The sequence below is a fragment of the Heteronotia binoei genome, chromosome 1 (assembly GCF_032191835.1).
Source record: "Heteronotia binoei isolate CCM8104 ecotype False Entrance Well chromosome 1, APGP_CSIRO_Hbin_v1, whole genome shotgun sequence".
Classification (NCBI taxonomy): domain Eukaryota; kingdom Metazoa; phylum Chordata; class Lepidosauria; order Squamata; family Gekkonidae; genus Heteronotia; species Heteronotia binoei.
In genome coordinates, this window is record NC_083223.1 from 147,805,889 (window position 1) to 147,829,492 (window position 23,604).

General features: G+C 41.7%; 1 protein-coding gene across 2 annotated transcripts; it reads right to left on the bottom strand.

Moving 5' to 3' along the window:
* Nucleotides 1-905: 905 nt before the first annotated feature.
* TBXT (T-box transcription factor T) lies at nt 906-20,986 on the bottom strand. Of its 2 annotated transcripts, none has more exons than XM_060259036.1 (8): nt 20,703-20,986; nt 17,880-18,144; nt 13,802-13,936; nt 11,470-11,531; nt 11,321-11,382; nt 9,882-10,058; nt 4,175-4,304; nt 906-1,387 (listed from the first exon to the last, which is right to left on the bottom strand). In XM_060259036.1, the coding sequence occupies exons 1-8, from the start codon at nt 20,906-20,908 to the stop codon at nt 1,120-1,122; spliced, it is 1,305 nt and encodes a 434-aa protein (XP_060115019.1). In that variant the 5' UTR covers nt 20,909-20,986; the 3' UTR covers nt 906-1,119. The 2 variants fall into 2 exon arrangements, with proteins under 2 accessions (XP_060115019.1, XP_060115010.1); XM_060259027.1 differs by having other exon boundaries at nt 4,175-4,307; nt 20,703-20,984.
* Between the last annotated feature and the right edge of the window lie 2,618 nt (nt 20,987-23,604).

Genomic DNA, 23,604 nt, shown 5'->3' on the forward strand with positions numbered 1-23,604 from the left:
ATTTAAAAAAAAAAAGTAAGAAAGTTGATTAAATTGAAATGTGTTGTTGGAGGAGAGTTTTACAGATACCATGGACAGCTGAAAAGACAAAGTAGGTTTTAGATCAAATGAAGTCTGAGCTCTGCCTAGAAGCTAAAAATGACCAAACTAAGGCTATTGTACTTTGGTCACATTATGAGAACACAAGACTCACTGAAAAAGATGTTAGGAAACAATGTTAGGAAAAGTTGAAGGCAGCAGAAAAAAGAAGACCCAACTTGAGATGGATTGTCTCAGTCAAGGAACCACAACCCTCGGTTTGCAAAATCTGAGCAAGGCTGTTAACAGTAGGACATTTGGGAGGAAATGCATTGATAGCCTTGCCATAAGATGGAGGCCACTTGATGGCACAACACACACACACACAGTTCTACAGCCCTTTTTACTGTGGTGCTATTTATAGTGGAGCTTTATATATCTGCAATAAGAGGGGCTAGAGGGCTTACTTTTTAAAAATGAAATATGGGAATTCAGAAGAGCTACTAAATAGACTGTTATAATATTAGCAATATATCAATTGCCTGTAAATAAAAAAAAGTTCTCTGGTGGCAGAAGGGAAGGGTGATGGCTGCAGGAGGCTTAGGCAAGGAAGATACAGAGAAAACTGTCACAGGGAAGCTTGCCACTGTGTAGAACCAGCCTGTGACATTAGTGAAATATATACAATCCACAATACATCCAAAGTGTGCACACAACTGCCTAGAGGCAGAAAACAGAATCCAAGATCTCCCATTTGGTACATTTGACCTAACAAATAATGCATTTCTAATTGTTTGCAAACAGAGACCAATTGATATAAAAAGGAAGAGGAAAAGAGATCTCTCAGTTAAAAAGTTGCAGCTGTTCTGCTACAAAGGTAAATTGAATGGCAAACACCTCCAGCATACCAAACAAGTTACCTAGCCATTTCTTAAGGTGTCTGTGCCACCAATAATACACTCTAATATTGAAAGGAGTGTAAAGAAATCAGTGCAGTTCTACAGTTCTTTTAGCATGATCTACTTCACATCTCTCCCCATTTCACTATCCCCTTAAAAACCTTTTGAATTCCCAGTTTAGAGCAGTGAGAAAGTCTTTGGTCTACATCGAAGGAGTCGTGACTGGAGTCCACGTGGATGCCAGTCTAGCATGCACAGAAGTGTCATACTGGCTGTCAGCAATGTCTGTAGGTGTTCCACTCTCATACAGGGGAGAGCCAGAGGAAGTGGTGGTGACTGAATGAGGAAGGGTGGGGTAGTGGGTGGTAGAACCCCGCAAAAACTGGGATCCTATCCCATTAGACATCCCACCTGACTGAGGTACAGGTGAGATGGTGCTGTTGCTCACAGACCACAAGTTGGGATACTGGCTGTAAAAGAAAGAAAAGCAAGTTTTAGAATTCAGACATGTCTTTGGGACCCAGTACCATTTAACACAAAAAAGGCTTGAGTATAGACACAAGCCCTTCTCTAGCCATATATACACTGCGCATTGCTTTGATCAACAGTTCAGATGACAAAGCACTTGGCTTAAATTATATAAAATCTTGGACAGAATTTTTTTACTCAGTAGAGCATCAAAATTATAAATACATATTATTAATAAAGCCCAATTCTACACCTTGTGTGGTGCACACTTCCTACATAATCTCTTTCTCTCTCACACACACACACACTTCCTGGAGAAGCCTGCTTGCAATAACCCCAGAATATTTAAGGCCTGAACTGGGCTGCTCCCATGTGCTGAAATCTTGGTAACTGCTGCACAGGAATGGGCTTGTGTAAATATCCTGTTACTGCTGGAGTTGGCACTACAATGCAGTGGGAAAAGGGCTTCCACATGGCATATTTCCATGCCCCAGAGTTGGCAATTCACACACCATTTCACATCACAGGCATGGCATTGCTGTTTTTAAAAAATCAGCAACTGATATATTTTATTGATTTATTTAAAACAGGGGTCATCCGTTAGCAACCGGGCCACGAGGCAGAAGCACAGCACCACCCCTTCCACACACACCCCCGTCTGTGGAAAAACTGTCTTCCATGAAACCGGTCCCTGGTGTCAAAAATCGCCTTCCATAAAACTGGTCCCTCATGCCAAAAAGGTTGGGAGCCACTGATTTAAAAAATTTATTAGTTACCTTTCTCCCCTGAGGAATTCAAGGCAGTTTCAATATAAACAACACATTATTAAAAACACAATAAAAACAGCAACTAAAACTCATAAAAGTTACAGCTTAAAAAAGGGATTGAATAAACATATGGAGCAGAGGTCTAACAGCAACTAAAACTCATAAAAGTTACAGCTTAAAAATTCCAATTAGGAGTGCCAATAATCAAAGCAAAATCAATCTAAATGCAGTCATAAATAAAACTGTCTTCAACTGCCTCCTGAAGATGAACAATGTTATAAGAACCCCTTCATTGTAGAGATATAACAGGAAAGGCATATGTGTGGAAGAATGTACTTGTAAGAAATGAAAGCTGGGAATCTGGAGAACCTCAGAGACCGATAACATTATAATGATGCCAATGTTTGACATTTTTTAAAAAATAAACCCCTCCCACCCCCTGTAGTGATCAAAGGGGAATGGTCACCACAGAGTACTGAAGAAGAGGAAAATGGTGCCAATGTGTGCATGGCCAGGAAGATCTGGAGTTTCCAATCCCTACTGGCACCACTTTGGCTTTGCAGTGGTCTTTCCAGATGACAGAAAGGCAAGGAAAACTGAGGTGCACACAGATGTACCACAATGATAGAGAAGGCAGAGAAAGAAGTACTTTTCTCCCTTTCTCACAGTACGAGAACTCATGGACATTCAATGAAATTGCTGAGAAGTTGGGTTAGAATGGATAAAAGGAAGTACTTCTTCACCCAAAGGATGATTAACACATAGAATTCACTGCCACAGGAGGTGGTGGCGGCTGCAAGCATAGACAGCTTCAAAAAGGGATTGAATAAACATATGGAGCAGAGGTCCATCAGTGGCTATTAGCCACAGGGTATTGTTGGAACTCTGTCTGGGGCAGTGATGCTCTGTATTCTTGGAGTTTGGGAGGGCACAGTGGGAGGGCTTCTAGTGTCCTGGCCCCACTGATGAACCTCCTGGTGGCACCTGGGTTTTTTGGCCACTGTGTGACACAGTGTTGGAGTGGATGGGCCTTTGGCCTGATCCAACATGGCTTCTCTTATGTTCTTAATGCTGTGAGGAAACAGCAGTCAAGCTGGGGCAAACAGTGTCCCTGCATCCAGTGTCCCAGTCCTCATTACTGGTAGCCAGCAGCATTTTCAGAGTTCTAACACAGTGCTGTATTTCCACTATATAAAGTCAGCCATATCCAATAGACAGCAGGCAGGGGCAACAGAACTTCAGAGGCACTACCCTGGGGGAAAAGAGCAGAAGATTGGATTTATACCCTGCTCTTCACTCAGTCTCAGAGCAGCTTACAATCTCATTTCCCTTCCCCTCCCACCCTCTGGAGGTAGGTGGGGCTGAGAGAGCCCTTTCCAGAACTGCTCTTGAGAAAGCAGCTTTATCAAGAACTGTGACTGGCCCATGGTCACTCAGCAGGTTCATGCAGAGGAGTGGGGAATCGAACCCGGTTCTCCCAGATTAGAGTCCACACACTTAACCACACAACCCCTCTCTCCTTTGCTTCATACCTTTGGGTCAATATGGTCTGAGGTCTTGAGCCAATTCTTTCCCTCCTCAATTTTTCTAACTGCTACAACATTTCCTTCACTACAAGTAAAGAAGGGTGAAAGTGCCTATTTACTCACATGGAAGGTGGCTAGGAAGGGGGAGAAGAGGCCATGAAAGAAATATAGTCGCCTTGCATAAAACAACATGCCAGGGGTTATGCAAAGTTAATTTTCACCAATCCTGCCCTGATCTTGCTGTTATAGGACCTATGAGCAATCTAGCCCTTGAAAACAAAGAACACATTCCACTACAAACATCTTTGCAAGTCTGACAATGAAAAAAGCTTGCATTAAATTACAGTTGTGCTGTTCTGGAACTCCTGTTCACTTTGATGGGACTTGCAAATCATTGGTTTCCAGGAGTCTCTGCCTTTTGACAACTAATTCCTTTCAAATTCCACTTCAGTTTATGGCAATCTGGGAGCTTTCTTGTCTACAGAATAAAGCCTACCTGGAACTAGTTGGTGGGCCAGTGCTGTGACTCATGGGCAGCATACTGGTTGGGGGTGGAACTCCTAAAGTGGACCAGTTGTCATGGGATTGGAGCATAGAGAGGCAGGCTGAAGAACTGTCACCATAGGCTGCTGTAAAAAACAACATTCATGAGAAGAGCGCCATTTCCTGTGCAGAAATAGTTCTGAAAAACTGAAAATATCAGACTCCACCCTTCTTTTCCGCCCCTTATGCCCACAACTCCCTTTAGGAGTACCTGTGTGATATCACTTTATTACTTTCTTCAAATATTTCCTCCCAGTCCACCTTTTTCATGGTCCCTTATTTCCCATACCCACTGAGAAAGCCCTAATAAACCAGACTAGCCCAATCTTATCATACCTTGGAGGAGGAGGAAGAGAAATTGGATCTATATCTCACCCTTCACTTGGTCTCAGAGCAGCTTACAATCACCTTCCGTTCCTCTCCCCACAACAGACACCCTTGTGAGGTAGGTGGGACTGAAAGAGCTCACCCTGAGAACTGCTATTGAGACAACAACTGTGAGAGAACTGTGAGTCACCCATCAGCTGCATGTGGAGATGTGGGGGGATCATACCTGGTTGTCCCTATTAGGATAACCACTCTTAACCACTACACTAAACTGGGTACATCATGGAAGTATTTGGATGGGAGACATCAAGGAAGTCCAGGGTCGCAACACAGAGACAGGCAATGGCCTACTTACTACCTTTGATCATTTCCTCCCTTGAAAACCCAGTGGTGTTGCCATCAATCAGCTGCAGCTTGACAACACTTTCCACCACCACCAGCCACCACTGAGAATAAGCCCAAGTATATGTCACTTGAATTAATGCACACTCCCCACCATGCATTCCCAATTCCACCTCTCTCCCCTCCTTTATTTCTAGTTTCCAGCAATAAGCTCTTCAGGGAAAGATCATATCTTCTAGAATTCTGCAAAGCACCATGAGTATTGACAGAGCTATACAAATAACGGTGTGATGCATTGTTTTGATTTGCCTGGTGTCCTTGCTCCCTTTGCACATCATAGCCCACTCTCCATCTTCAACTGTGTTGTGAGTACACTTCAAAAGGCTGGCACTCCAGTAAACAGTATTCTATAAAACGGATAAAAGGAAGTACTTCTTCACCCAAAGGGTGATTAACATGTGGAATTCACTGCCACAGGAGGTGGCGGCGGCTACAACCATAGCCAGCTTCAAGAGGGGGTTAGATAAAAATATGGAGCAGAGGGCCATCAGTGGCTGTTAGCCACAGTGCGTGTGTGTATAATTTTTTTGGCCACTGTGTGACACAGAGTGTTGGACTGGATGGGCCACTGGCCTAATCCAACATGGCTTCTCTTATGTTCTTAAAGCAATGGTAATGACCACCAAAGAAGAGCCCTTTCCTGCAATGCAAAGGTCTTGCAAGAGAGAGGCAAAACAGATTTAAAAGGGAAAGGAGCAAATGGTCTAGTCACAGCAAGGCACTTCTCAAGACCCAGTTTAAGGGGGAGAGGAGAAAAAAAAATAATAACCCAAACTAAGATTCTAAAGAAGTCATATTCCCATCTCTGGATCTAAGTCAGTGATATTTACCCTCACAATTAGTTCAGTCAGTAAGAAGGTGCAAAAGAGATGCTGGGGTACTAGTGGACTGTAAACTAAATATAAGCAGTCAATGTGATGCCATGGCAAAAAAAGCAAATTCAATCCTGGGTTATATCAAAAGGGCTATTACATCAAAATCACAGGTCATAGCTCCTCTGTATACTGCTCCACTGTATACTGCCAGGCCACACCTGGAATACTGTGTGCAATTCTGGAAGCCTCGCTTCAAAAAAGATGTGGACAAAACTGAGCGAGAGCAGGAGAGCAACAAGGATGATCAAGGGCCTGGAGGAAGAACCCTATGAGGAAAGCCTGAGGGCCTTGGGAATGTTCAGTCTGGAGAAGAGGTGATTGAGGGGGGACATGATTGCTCTCTTTAAATATTTGAAAGGCTGTCATTTAGAAGAGGACAAGGAGCTGTTCCACTTGGCAGCCGAGGATAGGACCTAAAGCAATGGGCTCAAATTACAAGCAGAAAGGTACCGGCTCAGTATCAGGAAAAATGTTTTTACAGTTAGAGTAGCCCAGGGGTGGAATCAGCTCCCTAGGAAGGTGGTGAGCTCCCCTTCATTGGCAGTCTTCAAAATGTGGCTGGATGATTATTTGTCAGAGATGCTTTAGACTGATCCTGCATGGAGCAGGGGGTTGGACTAAATCAGGGGTGTCGCACTCATTTGTTATGAGGGCCAGATCTGACATATATGAGACCTTGAAGGGCCGGGTCATGTTGGGTTGGGCCAAGCCATGTTGGGCTGGGCCATGTGTGTACCAACTTCAAATTAGGAAGCAGAGATATAAACTTTATAAAGGACATAGACAAACACAAATATATTTTTTGAAAAACTTAAAACATGCTTAAAACATTAGCATTTGTTGGTTTAAAAGGTGTAATCTTTGTATTTCTGGGATCTAGGGAACTGGGCAAAGGAAGTTCTGGCTCTTTCCTTCCTTCCCCAGGGGACTGGGGTGGGGAGCCTCAGTCAATAGAAGGAAGAGGTTTGGCTCAGTAGCTCAGCTGTGCAATTGAGAGAGCCTGGCAAAGCAAGCCATTTCTCCCCCCTTGATCCCCAAGGTAGGAGTCTCAGCTAATGGAGAAAATAGAGGTTTTCTCTGTAGTTCCTGTGTGATTGAGCAAGCTTTGCAAAGCAAGCTGTTATACAGAAGGAAACAAGAGAGAGGGAGAAGGAAGCAGATGACAGCTAGTTGCTCAGGGGCCTGATAGGAGCCCTCTAGGGGCCTGATTTGGCCCCCGAACTGCATGTTTGACACCCCTGGACTAGATGGTCTGTATGGCCCCTTCCAACTCTATGATTCTATACTGATTTTCTGGTCTTTGGTCATACAGTGAAATTCTAATATGAAAAAGTATTCAAACAGGTAATCCCTAACCGACATTTTTGAGAAGCTATAATAACATGAAGATAGAACCAGATGCCCTACAAGGTGCTTTAATTAGCTCCAACAGACATTTCAGTTTACTGTGTACCCTTTTTTAAATATGAGCATTTCCCATTTATAAATTCTTGGCACAGCACTAGTGACAGTTTCTCAAACCCTATGTACAGAGACCAAGCTCTATTCAGATCCAGCTTAAAAATGATTTAATTATTGGTAGAGACATGAGTCATGTGGGGTGGGAGCTATGAATCAAGGATAAGGCATGCTGCTTACCCTGTTATTCTTATCTTGCTCCCCACCTCTTTCCATTTAGAGGGAGAGAAAGAGATGTCCCTGTTGTTGGAGGGGAAAAAATCACTAGCCATGCTATCAGACCACGTTGTGTTTTCATGGCAAGTCTTTTAAAATGCATGTAGATATTTCAGTTATACATGAAAACCTGACAGGAAAATGTTCACCTGCCTGGTATTTTCTTCAGTGGTCACAGACTTAGCTAAGTAACTGTAAAGACAGCATTTATTGACCTTATTACACTTCTTTAATCACTTCCCCTTCCTAAACATTGGCACCAGAATACCTGCTGTAAAAAAAATGACAAAGCACACATCAACATCAACACAACATTATAGCTTGAAATACTGAGCTGGTGTTGCGCTCAGCAGCCCTGCTCTAAGAACTTTGGTGACACTGCAGATCTGATGATCAAGCCATTTAAATTATTTCTAGTTACTTATTTTAAAACCTATAGCATATGTTTGATGGGAAGTGGCAGAATGCCTATAAAATGTCTATGTTTGAATGCTTCAAACTACAAAACTCACCCATGACAGAATCCCATGGTGATACTTTTGGCAGAGGCATGAAAATAAATGGACAATTATGCTGATTCAGCCCTCTGGCTCAAACAGAGCTATGGCACTATCCCCCCTGCACTGCAGGCTCTATTTGGGGCCAACACGGCCACTTCCAGTAAAGGAACTATTTTGTCTCCTCCATTCAGTCGCATTCAAGCTCCATTCCATTTATTCCCACAAAGCATATAGTCAGTGTGCACTAGAATCCCACTATTTGCTTATGACAACAAACTCAAATAGCGGAGTTAAAAATCTTACTTATTCATAACTTCAATCATAAGATCATTTTCAAAGAAATTATTTATTTTTACATTTCAGACCAGGGCATAAAAAAAATTACACAGAGGGCCACTTTTATATTTTTAACTAACTCAAGCACTGTGCTAGCTAAGGCAAAACAACTGTTTACAGCATTATGCCCTTTTCCAAAAAATCATCTGTTCATCCTCTTTCCTCCCTGCTTGCCCATCTGTTACCATCCTTCTCCTTCCACACCCCAATCTCTCAACAACTGACTTTAAAAAAATTATTTACCTCGCAGTTCATATTGATCTCTTTCTTTTCTCACTACACCCACAGGCCACAGACACCCTGTGCCACCACAGATCTACAGTTCTGCTAGGGGACTCTTCCACCACCCAACTGCCCTTCCACCACAGGTTTCTCTGCAATACCAGTTCTCAGCCTTCTTAAATCTTTTTTTACTTCATCACAGCCCTTAGGGCCAGTAGGAAGCCAGTGAGTACAGTGCATGATTTCTTGTACCTTTTATAATGCTTAACTTCAGAAATAGGGAGGGAAGGCAGCATGGTAGCCCAGTCTCATCAGATGTCAGAAGCTAAGTAGTGACTTGGAAGGGAGATCATAAGGGCTTTTTTGTAGAAAAAGCCCAGCAGGAACTCACTGGCATATTAGATCACACACCCTGACTCATTCATACTGAAAAAAAAGCCCTGGAGATCACCAAGGAAGACTCTGCAGAAGGAAGCAATGGCAAACCACTTCTGCTTCTCACTTGCCTTGAAATCCCCCTATTGGGTTCACTGTAAGTCAGCTGTGGCTTGACACCACTTTTACACACACACCTTCAGATATTGGTTATTCCCCACCACTGCTTGTTTTAGTATAGCAAAGCAGCTTCCATCTCAAATCTGTTTGAGGAGTGGTTATGATTCATTTTGAATGCTTGCCTTAAATACACATTTCATTTTGAACCAGGCTATTTTTAAAGCGATACAACAGTTGTTTTTTTAAAAAATCGAAATTAGCCCATTTTATGCACTTCAATGAGGGAACTTCAGATGAAGGTGGACCAAGAAGCAGGCTGACTAGAACAGACTAGAAAATTAGTGCCAACTCCACCACATGCTGTTGAACCCAGGGAGAGAAGCAATGCACACAGAATTATTCTCCCACCCCTTCCAAAGCTTTTGATGGACTTTGACAAGCCTTAGATGTCCTCAAAAAGAGGAAAAGCCTCAATACAATGGCTCCTTGAAATTCCTGCTAGGGAGCCACAGACTCTACATACAGGACAGGGGTTGTAATCAAGCTTTATGTGATGCAGATCCAGCACTCAAAGCTCCATTAAACTAAAAGCAACTAAATACCACAACAACCACAACCATGTACAGATGCTAGTATGATCACATTCAGTCTAAAATTCCTGGTGTGGGGTTCACAAGGCAATCATTTTGCTGTTTTCTGTCAAGAGTCATCATAACACAAAGACCACAAAGCTCAGATTTTGATGCAGCCTCAACATTCACACTCAGAATTTGATCCACTAGTTTTCCCTAACTAAGCCACTGGTCAGTGGGCAATAAAAACCACTTACTTGGAGAATTGTTCCTGTGACTGTAGGGATTTGGGTAAGGAGCAGGACGATGATTCCTCAGCGATGAGTACCTTTCACAACTATGAGCAGGTGAGAGTGACAAAGATGCTCCAAACTGAGAGTGAGGATTAGCAGGAGGGCACAGAGCACCAGTCCCAGGAATCAGCCAACCACCTACTATGAGAAGGAGGGCAGGGTAGAGAAGGGAAAATATTTCACTGTACCAGTACATTGTAGCACAACCTGTCTAAGATAATACTGAGCCCTGTGCACACAATTTTGGTAACATTTTAGATAATAGATCCCATGTAGTTATTATCCCTATTCCAAGCCAATGCAATAAGTTCTGAACTTCCTTGTAAAATAAATGCTGTGAGGATGTTCTTGTAAATTACAAAGGCAAAAGAGGAGAAGCCAACACATGGCTCCTGTATCTGGTAACACTGTTATGGGATATTTTTTACTCCTTCTTTTTCTCCCATACAAAACTAAAAGTTTCAAAACAGAATACATAATGAAATTTCTTATTTGCATTAGGTTTGGGAATGGAAAAAGAGGGCAGGCATTAAAAATTTTCAAGTAATCAGTAATGTGAAAAGTCAAAAGTTAACAAATAGGATTTATCTGTGTAACTTTGTGAACTTTGGATAATGGTGGTTGTGGTGGTTCTGTTTTGAAAACAATTTGTTCACCCATACTCCTACCTTTGATTAAAACAATCATACTTTTAAAATATTTCAGAACTGTGCCCCATCATCAGCACTTAAACTCTGGAAATGCTTTTATTCATTTGAGGCAGTAAAACTGCAAAATGCACTCTGTTCAGAGATCATGGCTATGGATATTTTTCTGACATACACACACGCACATAACTAGTTTTCCACAACAAATTTTTAGGAGCTGAACAGTGCCCTTAAAGGCAGTCAGTATTCAACAGGAAGAGGTCTTCTTGCAAGAAAAATCTCCTGCAAATGTTAACAAAATATGCAAATTATACTACTGATCAAAGGAGGATATATCAGTAACAATATATTGTATGTGTTCACAAGATCTAGGGATCCATGAGAAGACCTGCCCCTACAAAGCACCCCATTCCTTCCTCCCTTGGTATGTATTTTAGGGAAACAGTGCAGATTCTCACTCCCCCTCTAGTTCAGCAGTGGAAAAGAGGCCACACACAATCACGATGCAAAAATAGTAAAATAAAGTAGCAACCTGAGTGATTATACACTTTTTTGAACTGAATGGTCTTAATCTGGTAAACTACAACCAAAGAGCTTTAAAGACACAAATATAGCTATGCTAATGTCAAAAAGGCATATTCACCTGCATTAAACTCACATATCACACCCTTGGATATTGAGGAGAGAATCTTAGAAAAGCACAAGTAATATGGATGGTATTCTACAAAGTAAATTTTAGAGGGAGGAAATACATACATTGTGAATATCCTGACTGTTGACCATCTCCCACTTCATCCATCACATCTTTGTGATCACTTCTGTCAAAGAAACCACACATTGTATTAGGCAAAAGATTAGATAACAGGAAATAAATATATTTTGTAAAAGCAGCCAAAAGCTCTCACCTTTCTTTTGCATCAAGAAAAGCTTTTGCAAAGGGATTATACTTAATTTTTAAAGCTGTTATCTAAAAAAGAAAAGCCCAAATGTCATGTTACATATTTGTCATAAAAACAATAAAGCAACATCTCTATCAATTTCACTGCAAGTTTTACAACTGATGCTAGTGGGAAAATGGCCTGAATGGAGCACTCAAACTACACAAACTGCAATAGCCCACTTTGAAATCATTCTCTCCACTACAACCAACCCCCTTGGACCAACTTAGTAGCCTGGTTTTATTATCCTATTAAGGAAGTTCATGAAGGGAGGGTGGGAATACACTCCAAACAGTTATAAAAAGTTTCAGGTTTCTGGATAAAACAAAAGGGACAATAGAATACAGCAAAGAATTCCTTAATCAGAATATCACGGTCACTATAAAAACAAAGTTGTCTGACAGGTCATTAACATCTACTGAGTTAACAAGAAAGAACAGAGAACATGTCAGCAAGAGACTTGCATCACACCTTTAAAAGCAGCTACTGAAAGAAACACACACACAAAAAAGTTCCTATATAAGAAGTGTAAAGTGTTTTGGGGTCAAGAATTAATGGAAGACTAGGCAGAACTATGGCCTGGAGTTTCTAATAGATCACTAAAATCAATACTAAACACTATTTTAATATTAATTGGTGTTCATTATTTATGCAGTTATGGAAAGGGTCTTGAGAGTTTGAAGGCCACATTTTGAGAGGTTTTGTGGAATATAAATATTCCAAATAAATTAGAGGTAAAGAGAACTTCAGTGAACAACATTTCAGGAAGGGAAGGACAGAACTGTAAAGTAATAAACAAATATTTCTGTTTGGTGGACCAGTCCTTGTAAATGATGACTGGAAAATAATACAAAATAAATGATAAGTACAGTGATTCATGAGATATGCTTTTACGCTATGTATTTAGCTGCTAACAAAAAACAATTAAAAAGTAATCCAAAACTAATATCAGTTTGGATAGCACCAAAAATGCAGAAATTCCAGACTTATTTTTAAGTTTAACTAGATACAAGAAGTTTAGAATATAATAATGAAGAATAAACTTCACAACAGATTCAGACTCAGCAAAAAAGTTTAGAAATTACTTTATGGACAATTAATGATAATTTATTATTCCTAGGAGAGCTGTTGCACTGGACAATACCTAATATATGTAAAAACATAATCTTCCCTGATTTTTCACCCTATTTTATTGAAGTAATATTTCTATCCATTGTTCACTGAAGCTCTCTTTAAATACTTTTTCTATTATTTTTAACAATAAGACTAGTATTTTAATTAGGATAGGAATGGCAGTTTCTGTATACTGTTACTTTTAAATTTATTTTGTCATATTTTCAAAAGCATAACATAAACAATGTCATTTATAAAGCTGATCTCAATAATTTATGCACTTACACTTTGTGAAAAAATGTTATCATATGAGTGTCTGGGTAAATGACAAAGAAAAATGTCAGGCATAACTATAAAAATGTCAGGCATAAATTCCATATTTTGAAATGTATCTATCAATTAGGTTGCCTGTAGAAGTTATCTAGGGTTGACCAGAAACAATCTGCTTATCCTGATTAAAACAACAGGTTTACAATGAATGTTCAAAAAAGTTGATGGTGCTAATTAGCTGAAACAATTTTTCATTAAAAATATCACCAGTGTTCAAAATTTGTAATATTTATTTTAACTTTCAATCTGATTAATTCACTAAGCAAAAGATAACAATGTAACCAACACTCTAGTACTAAACAAACCTTCCAACTTTCAACAAAAGGAGTTGGTACTGCAAATAAAATATGAATGGGTACTAAATAATGGGGAGGTTCCCTTAATTAAAAAAGTTAGGTGATCTTAACCCATATAATCATATATATAATATGTAAAGTAGTGATAGAGGGATTTTAAAGTGGCATAAAATAAACATTGTATAGAATTATAGCTGTAGGGATTCAACTAATCATTTAGTCCAACTTTCTTTGCCCTAATGTAAGTTTTATAACTCAATATCCCTGATGAATGCCTATCTAAAACATCTACAGAAGGAAATCTCACAAAGTTCACCAGGCAGCTTATTTCCCTACTGAGGTCTTCTTATATTTAGGACATTCTCCCTATGGTTTAGTATGTATCAGTCTTCCTGCAGTCCCATTGCTTGTTGCCCCATCTTCAATGAAAGTGAACAATTATTACTTCACTGTTCTATTATCCTTTTAAGTTCTTGCAAACAGTAAACATACCCCATATTCAAGAACTATGTCACAAATTAGCACATAGTTGTTTTGTCTGTCCCCCACTTTGTGCCTACCTCTTCATTTTGATAAGCTGTCACAGCTATAAACTGTGTCTCCGGGAAAGAGTGGCTCGTGATCATCCGCTGAGGGCCACCAACTCTCACTATATGAATCCTAGGCTCATATTTGTGCAAGGAATTCAACATGATCTGTTAATATAAGGATAAATAGAAGTAAGTATTTACACAGGGCTACAAAATTTCTGACATTGCAACACCAGCAAAACTGTGATGGTAGTGCTTTCTAGAGAAAGAGTAAGATGGCAGACCTTAGACTACCCAAATCTAACAAACAATAAAAGACCAAAAACAGCCAAATAAGTGAATTGTTTTGATCCTAGCTATTTCTATCCTATTTTCTGAAGAGCCACAAAACTTATTTCAGATGCTACCACTGCATAAGATATGGCAACACATCATAAACAGAATTATCTATTACCTAACAAATTAGAACTGAAAGTAGGGATTATGACACAAAGAAGCCAATGATCAAATTCAATGTTTTCCTATATAAAGTTTAGCAAGAGCATCCCATTTAGTTTAGCTAACCCTCACCACAATGTGACAGGAAAAACAACTGCTCATTCTGTCAGCAGAACAGCAACCCAAAATGCCCTATCTTAGCACACAGACTTTAAAAAAACCTCCATACCTCCATCACTTTCATCTCAGTCTTCTGCACAACCTTTCCATTGAGATCAATGGTCTTCAGAGTGTATACATAAGATCCTTTACATAGGCCTATCTGGTTACTTTGTCTTCATAAGACTGATGATGCTTTTAAAAGTCAGAATGCAATCGCTAAATGATTGCAAAAAATCAACACTGGAAAACAACAGCTGCCTCTGCAAGGCTTTTCTGCAAATATATTTATATTTTCTGTCTGCAACCATTAAGAGGCAGAGGTTTGTTTTTCCCCACTGTTAGTACACACTAGCAAGTGAAATATGTTTCCAATACTGAACGACCCCTCGACATGATTCAGTAGTAGGTTTCTTGTTTTAGTACCGGTTTTGACAACTTTGCTAATACATATATTAGGTGCTTTGAAGTGTTTGGAAACTAGATCTGCATGACGTTTAAGCCCCATACTTCTGCCCAGTCTGCATGGCTAACAAAGGCCAGCATGAGAACTGTGCCATCTGAGCAATACAATTTATTGAGCTGCTTCTTATTAAGATTGACATGAGAAAATACATCTGCCTTTTTGCAGGACAGACTCCATATTTCTTAGTGCATCCCACATTGCCTAAATAGGAGGAAGGTAGGAGCCACACAGGCATTCAGGCCAGCTTCACAAGTGTTTTAGCTCACAGCTGCATCCTGTGTGTTATGCACTGACACATAGAGCTGCCACCCTCCAGGTGGGGCCTGGAGAGTCATTGGAATTAAAGCTGATCTCCAGCTACAGAGATCGTACCCCTGGAGAAAATGGAGTGCACCCTGTGGCATTATAACATTCTGAGGTTCTTCCCTTCCCCAAACTCCACCCTTCCCAGACTCTGCTCATGAATTTCCAGGAATTCCCAGAGTTGGCAACCCTAGTATAGTTCAATGAAAAGTCATACATGAAAATGTCTTTGGGTTAAATATGTGTTTTCAAGATATTCAACATTTATTCCAAACTTTCCAAAATCTGACAGACACTAAGCAAAAGCAACTAATTATCTGAGCATAGCTTTGGATGTCATCTACCAGACACCTGCAAGTCACATAAAGACTGATCAGTGCAATCCAGACCAGACACTAGTAAAATTAACCCCAGTGGGTTAATTCAGAAAGAGTTACTGTTGCACAAAATCTCTGCATTCAGTGAGAACTTTTCCTCCTCTGGTAGATTTCCTAGGGTTTGGGGAGTACCGGCCACTTATGCAATACTTTAAACTACATCCAGAATGTAAAATTCTCTCATGACTGATTTAACCAGGGAAAGGTACAAAACATATCGGCATTTTGTGTCCCAGGCCACATTTTATCTATATGAACCCTGCCACAACCCTGTGTATGATTTCAACTGGCAGAAATGAGTATGTGGTGTCAACAGTGCTGGGCAGATTCAAGGTATTTTAGTGCCACAAAACGAAAATCCAAATGACACCTCCATCTCCTTTTAAAAATCTATACATAGGTTTTATATCTGAGGTATATATATACACCTCAGATTCAGCAGTAGTTCACAGGAGCACAGCTCCTGAACCTTTCTGAGGGTTCCTCCAACTCCTCCCCACCTTGTCCACTGAATAGTTGGTGCAGATGCATAACAATCCCTGGATGAGTTCTACCACCTATTCTTCTACAAAGCGACCCGTGTGTGTGTGATTTTATATATATAAAGGTGGTCTCCTGTGCAAGCACCAGTTGTTTCCGACTCTGGGGTGACATTGCTTTCACAACGTTTTCATGGTAGTTTTACGGGGTGGTTTGCCATTGCCTTCCCCAGTCACCTTCACTTTCCCCCCAGCAAGCTGGGTACTCATTTTATCGACCTCGGAAGGATGGAAGGCTGAGTCAATCTCAAGCCGGCTACCTGAACCCAACTTCTGCCGGGATCAAACTCAGGTTGTGAGCAGAGCTTACGACTGCAGTACTGCAGCTTTATCACTCTGCGCCACAGGGCTATTATATATACATATTCACCTGCACTAGAGGTTCCTCATTTGTCTGGGTCAGACCTTGCCACATTGATCCAAGCACTGGTCACCTCCAAACTGGACTACTGCAATTCATTATATGTAGGGCTATCCTTGAAAACACTTCCGAAACTGCAGGAGGTCCAGAATGCAGCTGCAAGGTTAATGTCTGGAACATATATATATCATGGTCAGCTCATATTACTCCAATGCTGCAGAAGCTACACTGACTATCAAATAATCTCTGGATCCAATTCAAGGTGTTGGTGTTAACCTTAAAAGCCCACAACAGCCTGGGACCACCTCTCCTGTTACAACCCCTCATGCTCCCTTCAGTCATTGCCGATGGGCTTCTTGTAGGTGCCTGGCCCCAGGATGGCTCAATTAACTGTCATCAGGGGAAGAGCCTTCTCAGTTGTGACCCCCCCCCCCAGTGGAATGCATTCTCAGATGACTCCCTTGTTTAGTTTCCATAGGGCATGAAAAGCTGAATTATTTAGGTTGGCTTTTGGCAGGTTTGGGGGCGGTTTTAACAATGGTATGGAGATGGCTACTTATTTTAATATTAATATTTTATATTTATTGTCTTTATGATTTTACCTTATTTTTATATTGGAAGTTACTACAAGACCCTTCAGGTGAGTGTTGACTAAAGAAATCTAATAAATAAAATAAATAATTGAGCAACTCCTCCCAAAATCTGCTACCTGTTTCATTCCACCTTTATACCTCACAATTAAATTACCAGGCAGACACGTTACCAGAGATAGTTAGTTTTCTGGAACATGCTGCATTAGATCATGGTTCCTCTGGAAGATTCTAGAGATGTCTTTTTAAAAATATGTCAATATGTGTGCTAAACATTTGCTTTCATCTGTAGAGGATAAACCTGAATGTGGAATGAATGCATCTTACTACCAGTCTGTTGCTCCAGCCTGAATGTTGTTGAGTTACTTACAGCTATTCCATAAGTACCACGAGAACCAAACTATAGATTCAGATTCTAGTAAAACAAAACAATGTGCAAATGCTTAAGCCTAAAATGATTATGGTAAAATCCAAGTACAAACACAGATTGTCTTGGGTGTATATAATAAATGGAATTACATATAGGTTTCGTGTTGTATTTTGATTCAGTTCAATGTGGTTACCTGCAACCTCTGACTGACAATGTTAGCTTCCCAACACATCTGGCTTTGCAAATCCATTTATGAATTCAGATGGTACAGTCAAGGAAATTTACTGCAACAAGATGCATACAAGAGTCAGTGGTATGAATAAAGGGGATTAGAGCCTGTGTGACAGAGAAGTTGTCCCTTACAGGACTGGTCACTAGTCCTTGCAATCTGTAAATACAACACAGCTAACAGATGTCGGACTCGGAGGGACTGCTATCTCTCCCACACACACACACACACACACACACACCCGGCCCTCCGGCCGCTCCTCTGAGCCATCCTCACCTGGCCCCCGCCGTTGAGTTTATTGGTGAGTTTGACCTTGCTGAAAGAAACGGGCGCCTTCATCCAGTGCGCGCCAAAATTGGGCGAGTCCGGGTGGATGTAGACGCAGCTCGGGGCCTGCGGCTCGGGCTTGCCGCCTGGCACCCACTCCCCGTTCACGTACTTCCAGCGGTGGTTGTCGGCGGCCACGAAGTCCAGCAAGAAGGAGTACATGGCGTTGGGGTCGAGCCCGGACACGCTCGCCTTCAGTACCGGGAACATCCGCCTGCAGGATGGAGACGCAAGGAGCGAGGAGAGGCGGGGCGGCACCTTCGGCTAGGCCTGACGCCGGGCCTGGTCTCCGCTCAATCTCTTACCCGCCTCAGGGGACTTCCTACCTACACCCCACAATTTCAGCAAGAAAGGGACCTGGCGCCATCATCCGCACTCCGGAGCCTTAGTGCTCCACAATAAATGGAAACCCAACGGGCTGTGCAGACGGTGCACTGAAATCGGGCGGGTATCCCTGTAAACATGCCTAGAATTTGAGCTGCACGCGCGACTCTTGCCCTTGCGCCATTAGATGGAAGGCGGCCGGCCTCATCGACCTAAGCGGGTCTTCCCCTGTGCAAGCACCGGGTGGTTACCGACCCATGGGGTGACGTCACATCGCGACGTTTTCTTGGCATACTTTTAAGGGGTGGTTTGCCATTGCCTTCCCCAATCCCAGCAGATTCCACCTACTACATTTGTGAGGCTGTCATCTTAGACTTACAAATAAAAACACTTGGAACTAAGACTATATGCTTCCATATTAAGCCCAAACTTCATAGATATATAAATGAAACCCAGACTTCATAGAGATATAAATGGGAGGAGGCAAGGCTTTCTCTCAGGTTGGGCTATGATCCTTGCAAGTGCATTCCTATGCAGAGTTACTTCAGCCAAAACCCGTTTTTTGGTTTAGTGTGGACTCCAGAGTAAATCTAAATAAGATCGCACTATAAACCTTTTTACTTGAAAGCACTGAAATCAATCTCACTTTCTTAGAAATAAACAGTATTGGGCCTGAGGTGTAAATGTCTTTAGGAAATTACCAATGAGGTGTAAATCCATTGATACAAACCATTGACCACAAATGGTGGAAGGTAATTCCACTGAAGAGATGTCAATTTGCATTTTGACCTTTATGTCCTATATTTTTCCATAGGAAAGGCTCAGATTTCAATAAAATTTAATGCAAAAATTGTCCATAGGATCTTGGCACTCAGAAAAAGAAGACTTTTGTATCTTGTATGTGACTAGTGGCAGAGCATCTACTTGGCATCTAGAAGATAAATTCAATCCTTGGCACCTCCCATAAAAACAGAACAGATAATAGGTGATGTGAAAGACCTCGACTTGAGCCCTTGGAAAACTGCTACAGATCTGAGTTGACAATGTTGACCTTAAAGGACCAAGGGCCTGATTCAGTATAAAGCAGCTTCATGTGTTCTCTAATTTAGCTTTTAACCAAGAACACAGGCTTGGTTATCTCAGGTTCTCAGTCTAAAAAACACCCACATACTCAGTAGATCACTCATATCTGAAAAGAACACTTAAAATGGAATAAATAGCTTGATAATCAGAAGGAAACAGAATGCAAACTGATAGGAAGATTTAAGGGCTTTTAAATACTATGATCATTAGGACACTGATAAGTTCTCTTGCAATTTCTAATACTACTTACATCTAATAATGCCATGTGCATTTGCACTAAAGTATGTGTTTGGGATCTTTGAAATAATCAGATATGCGTTTTTTAAAAAATTAGAGCTAATTACTTAGCCCTCTGAAGCTCTGAAAGTTTCTACTCCAACTTTGCAAATTCAAGTGAGGTAGCCAGTGCAGGAAACACAGAAAGAAGTCATGTGGCACTTTAACAACTAAGAGATTAATGGAAACAAATACATATGGCCATCTTTGAGTTGCCTAAGATTCCTTTTCATTTTGAATCAAATTTATAATCTCAATTCTGGAGAACCATATAACATCCCATTATTTTAAGTGGAACAGGATGCATACAAAGCTTGATGTGCAGAGGCTTTCGCACCTCGATCTGAGGACCCATTTTGTCCTCCTAGTACAAATTGCCTGATTCAAAAAGATAGGAGTTATATTTAGTTATGCACATACAATGTCCTCCCAAAATGTGCCCACAGAATTCAGTTTGGAAATATGTCACTGCAAACAGTTCAGTAAGTGGGGTGGATTGAAAGAAAAATAGTATTTTCCACTTTAAAGATTAACAGTTTTATTCTAATATTAAAGGAGGCTACCAGACAGATTTTGGAAATTAATCTGAGCTCTCTGGAAGATGGCAGAGGAAGTATTTAGAGCTACTTATTAAAAAAATTATATTCTGTCCTTGCATCCAGCTAATACATCCCCAGGGCAGGTTATAACTTTGAGGCTAAACAGCCTGAAATCTGTGAGGATGCAACTGGGCAGGTTGGAAATATCTGTGCATTAACCAGACACAAGGGTAAACATTGGGGAGGCTTGGACAGGCATAAAAAGGAGAAAGGGCAGAAGAGAAGACTGAAGTTGCACAAAGCCAGCAGGTGGTCAGGAGAGAGAGCTAGATGGTGGCCTTTAGAAGTGTCCCCAAGAAACATCAGGAGGCCAGAGAAGTGGTGTGGGTAGGAGGTAATTCGCTCTAGCAGCTGACTGAGTTACTTATAGGAAAGATGTAGGGTGTATGAATGTGTGGGGAAGCTCCTTAAACGAGATTGCGCAGGTTGGCGGCCTCAGGCATCCCCGAGCCACTCAGCGCCTCAACCTCCCTCCCTTCCTTCGTCCTACCTGCCGTTCTTGGTCACGATCATCTCGTTGGTGAGTTCCTTGAAACGCAGCCATAGTTCGCTGTCTTCCAGAGTGACTCGCAGCTCTCTCTCGGTGGGGTCTCCCTTCTCGCTGCCCGCCTGCAGTTCGTTTTCTACAGCGCTCAGCAGATGATCCACCCGGTACTGCAGGCTCTTGCCTGAGCTGTCTGTGCCCGGAGAAGTCATCTTTTTGCTCCTCGCCCCCAGCCCCCTTACTGACCCAGATCCGCTTCCAGTTTAACGCACCCCAAGGCTTCACCGTTGGAGAACTTTTCCTGGGTAATACTACTCCAAAAAACAACGCCGTGGGAGGGCTCTAGCGCTGGGTGCTGATGGGTTAATTCCACTTGACCTCCCCGGACAGCACCACTTGAAACTGGTCAAGCAGGCAGTAATTACCTATGTTGCCCCCTATAAATATCCTCCTGATGACATCACAATACCGGTAGGGGGCTCCCCTGATTGGAGACGGGTCTCTTTGATGTGCTTGGCCCGCCCACCTGATTGGCTCCCTGCGGCCATATCAGAACGGTGCCCGGGGAAAAGCTTGTGATGTTAATTGTAGCCAGCGAGATTAAACACGGCTATTTTATGTAAATCTGTCCCCAAATGTTTGCACCTCTATCAAAGCCGCCGGGGCTGCAGTTTTTGCAGCCGAAGAGGAAATGGTCCGTATCAGCCACAGAGCCGTAACCTGCGGGTCACTTTCTCTGTGTTTGTCTCAACAGCGCTCATAATCAGAAGCGCCTCGCCATTCCAGCAAACTCCAGACTGGGTTGGAGCAAATAACTACGGCCAGACCAACCAGGTAGAACCTTAAAATAGATGCCAGCGTTTACATGTCTTCAGGAACTCTTTTAAATTGGTGACAGCCAGCCCCATTTTTAAACCGCATCTATATGCACATGAATGCCCCTCAGACCCATGGGCCTTCTGAGGAAATGGTATTGATCGAAATGCAAATAACAGAGGCGATAACCTTCTGTTGAGGAAGCCCTTTTAAATGCGTCGCCTGGATCAAGACTGGAGACGGACCAGGAGATTGTTTATACCTGCCAAACACCTTTCCAGGACAAAAATTTGCCATTAGCCCAACTAAAATACACACCTCAGTATCCAAGAATTTAAAAAGATCAAGAAATTTATCGTTACTTTTTGTTTCCAACACAATTTCTTGGTGCGTTCTTATTTTTACATAATGTTACAGTCGTTATTACAGCACCTCCCATAATCCGATTAATTAGAACACCAATTGTTACCAAAGGAACTAGTTATTTGTACTGCAGGGCCAATCCCAGACAAACCCGAGTATATTATTAAACTGTCCAAACAGTTTATCAGACTGGGAAATAAGTAAGTCGGATCTACACGGATTTCATGAATTCATATGATTTTTACACTGAAATGAAATAAAACCACCATCATACTGAAGATCATGTCTCAGGCTATAGGCAGCAACAGAGAAATCATGCCTCCACAAATTCATGGCACCACAACAGTGGAAAAACATGTTTCCAAAGCATTATTATTTTTGCTTTGGATTCCCCCAAGCTCACCATAAATTCTTATATCATGTCCATGGACAAAATTTCCACCACAGAAATCATGGAACCACAGCTTCATGGCAGCACCACAGAGCAAAAACATGGGTTTGAAGCATAGATCCTCAGGGTCTTTATATTGGGTCACCCGAAGCTCATCATCAAATCACATATTGTGCCAATGGGCAGAGTTTGCACCACAGAAATTGTGAATCCAAGATTTCGTGGCAGCACCATGGAGCCAAGATATGGCTTAGATGCACAGATCCTCATGATTTCTGCATTGTGTCACCACAAGCTCACAATCCAATCACATATCATGTCTATGGGCAAAGCTTGCACCCCAGAAATCACAGATCCACATCCTCGTGGTAACATCATGGAGCAAAAACATGGTTGTGAAGCACGAATCCTCATGGATCATTTTTCTTTTGGTCCACCCCAAGCTCACCATCCAATCCCATATCATGTCCATGGGCAGAAATTGCAACCCAGAAATCACAGATCCATGACTTCGTGACAGCACCACAAAGCCAAAATATGGTTCTGAAGCACAGATCCTCATGAATCCTCATGATTTCTACATTGTGTCACCCCAATCACACCATGAAATCATACGTCATGTCCATGGGCTGATCTTGCACCCCAGAAATCACGGATCCACAGCTTTGTAGCAACACTATGGAGCAAAAACTTGGTTATGAAGCACGGATCCTCACGGATTCTCATGATTTTTGCTTTAGGCCACCCCAAGCTCTCCATCCAATCTCATATCATGAGCATGGGCAGAACTTGCACCACAGAAATCATGGATCCACAACTTCGTGGCAGTGCCATGGAGTCAAAACAGTTTTGAGGCACGAATTCTCATGGATCCTCACGATTTTTGTTTTGGGACACCTGAAGCTCACCATCCAATCACATATTGTGTCCATAGGCAAAGCTTGCACCACAAAAATCATGGATCCACGTCTTTGTGGCAACACCATGGAGCCAAAGCATGGTTCTGAAGCACAGATCCTCATAGATCCTCACCATTTTTCCTTTGGTCCACCCCAAGCTCACCATCCAATCCCATATCATGTCCATGGGCAGAGATTGCAACCCAGAAATCGTGGAGTCATGGCTTCATGGTGGCACCATGGAGCGAAAACATAGTTTTGAAGCATGGATTCAGGCCAGCCCAAGTTCACCATTCAATCACATTTTGTGCCAATGGGCAAAGTTTGCACCACAAAAATCATGAATTCTCACTTTGTGGCAGCACCATGGAGCCAAAACATGGTTTTGAAGCACAGATCCTCATGGATCCTCGTGGTTTTTGCTTTCGGCCACCCAAAG

Coding starts and splice junctions, on each gene's coding strand:
- TBXT (XM_060259027.1), bottom strand. CDS start 20,908: ATGACTTCTCCGGGCACAGACAGCTCAGGCAAGAGCCTGCAGTACCGG. Junction 10,059..11,320: donor ACAGTCAGGATATTCACAAT/GTATGTATTTCC, acceptor TCCTTCTCATAG/TAGGTGGTTGGCTGATTCCT. Junction 1,388..4,174: donor GGCCCACCAACTAGTTCCAG/GTAGGCTTTATT, acceptor TTTCTTTTACAG/CCAGTATCCCAACTTGTGGT.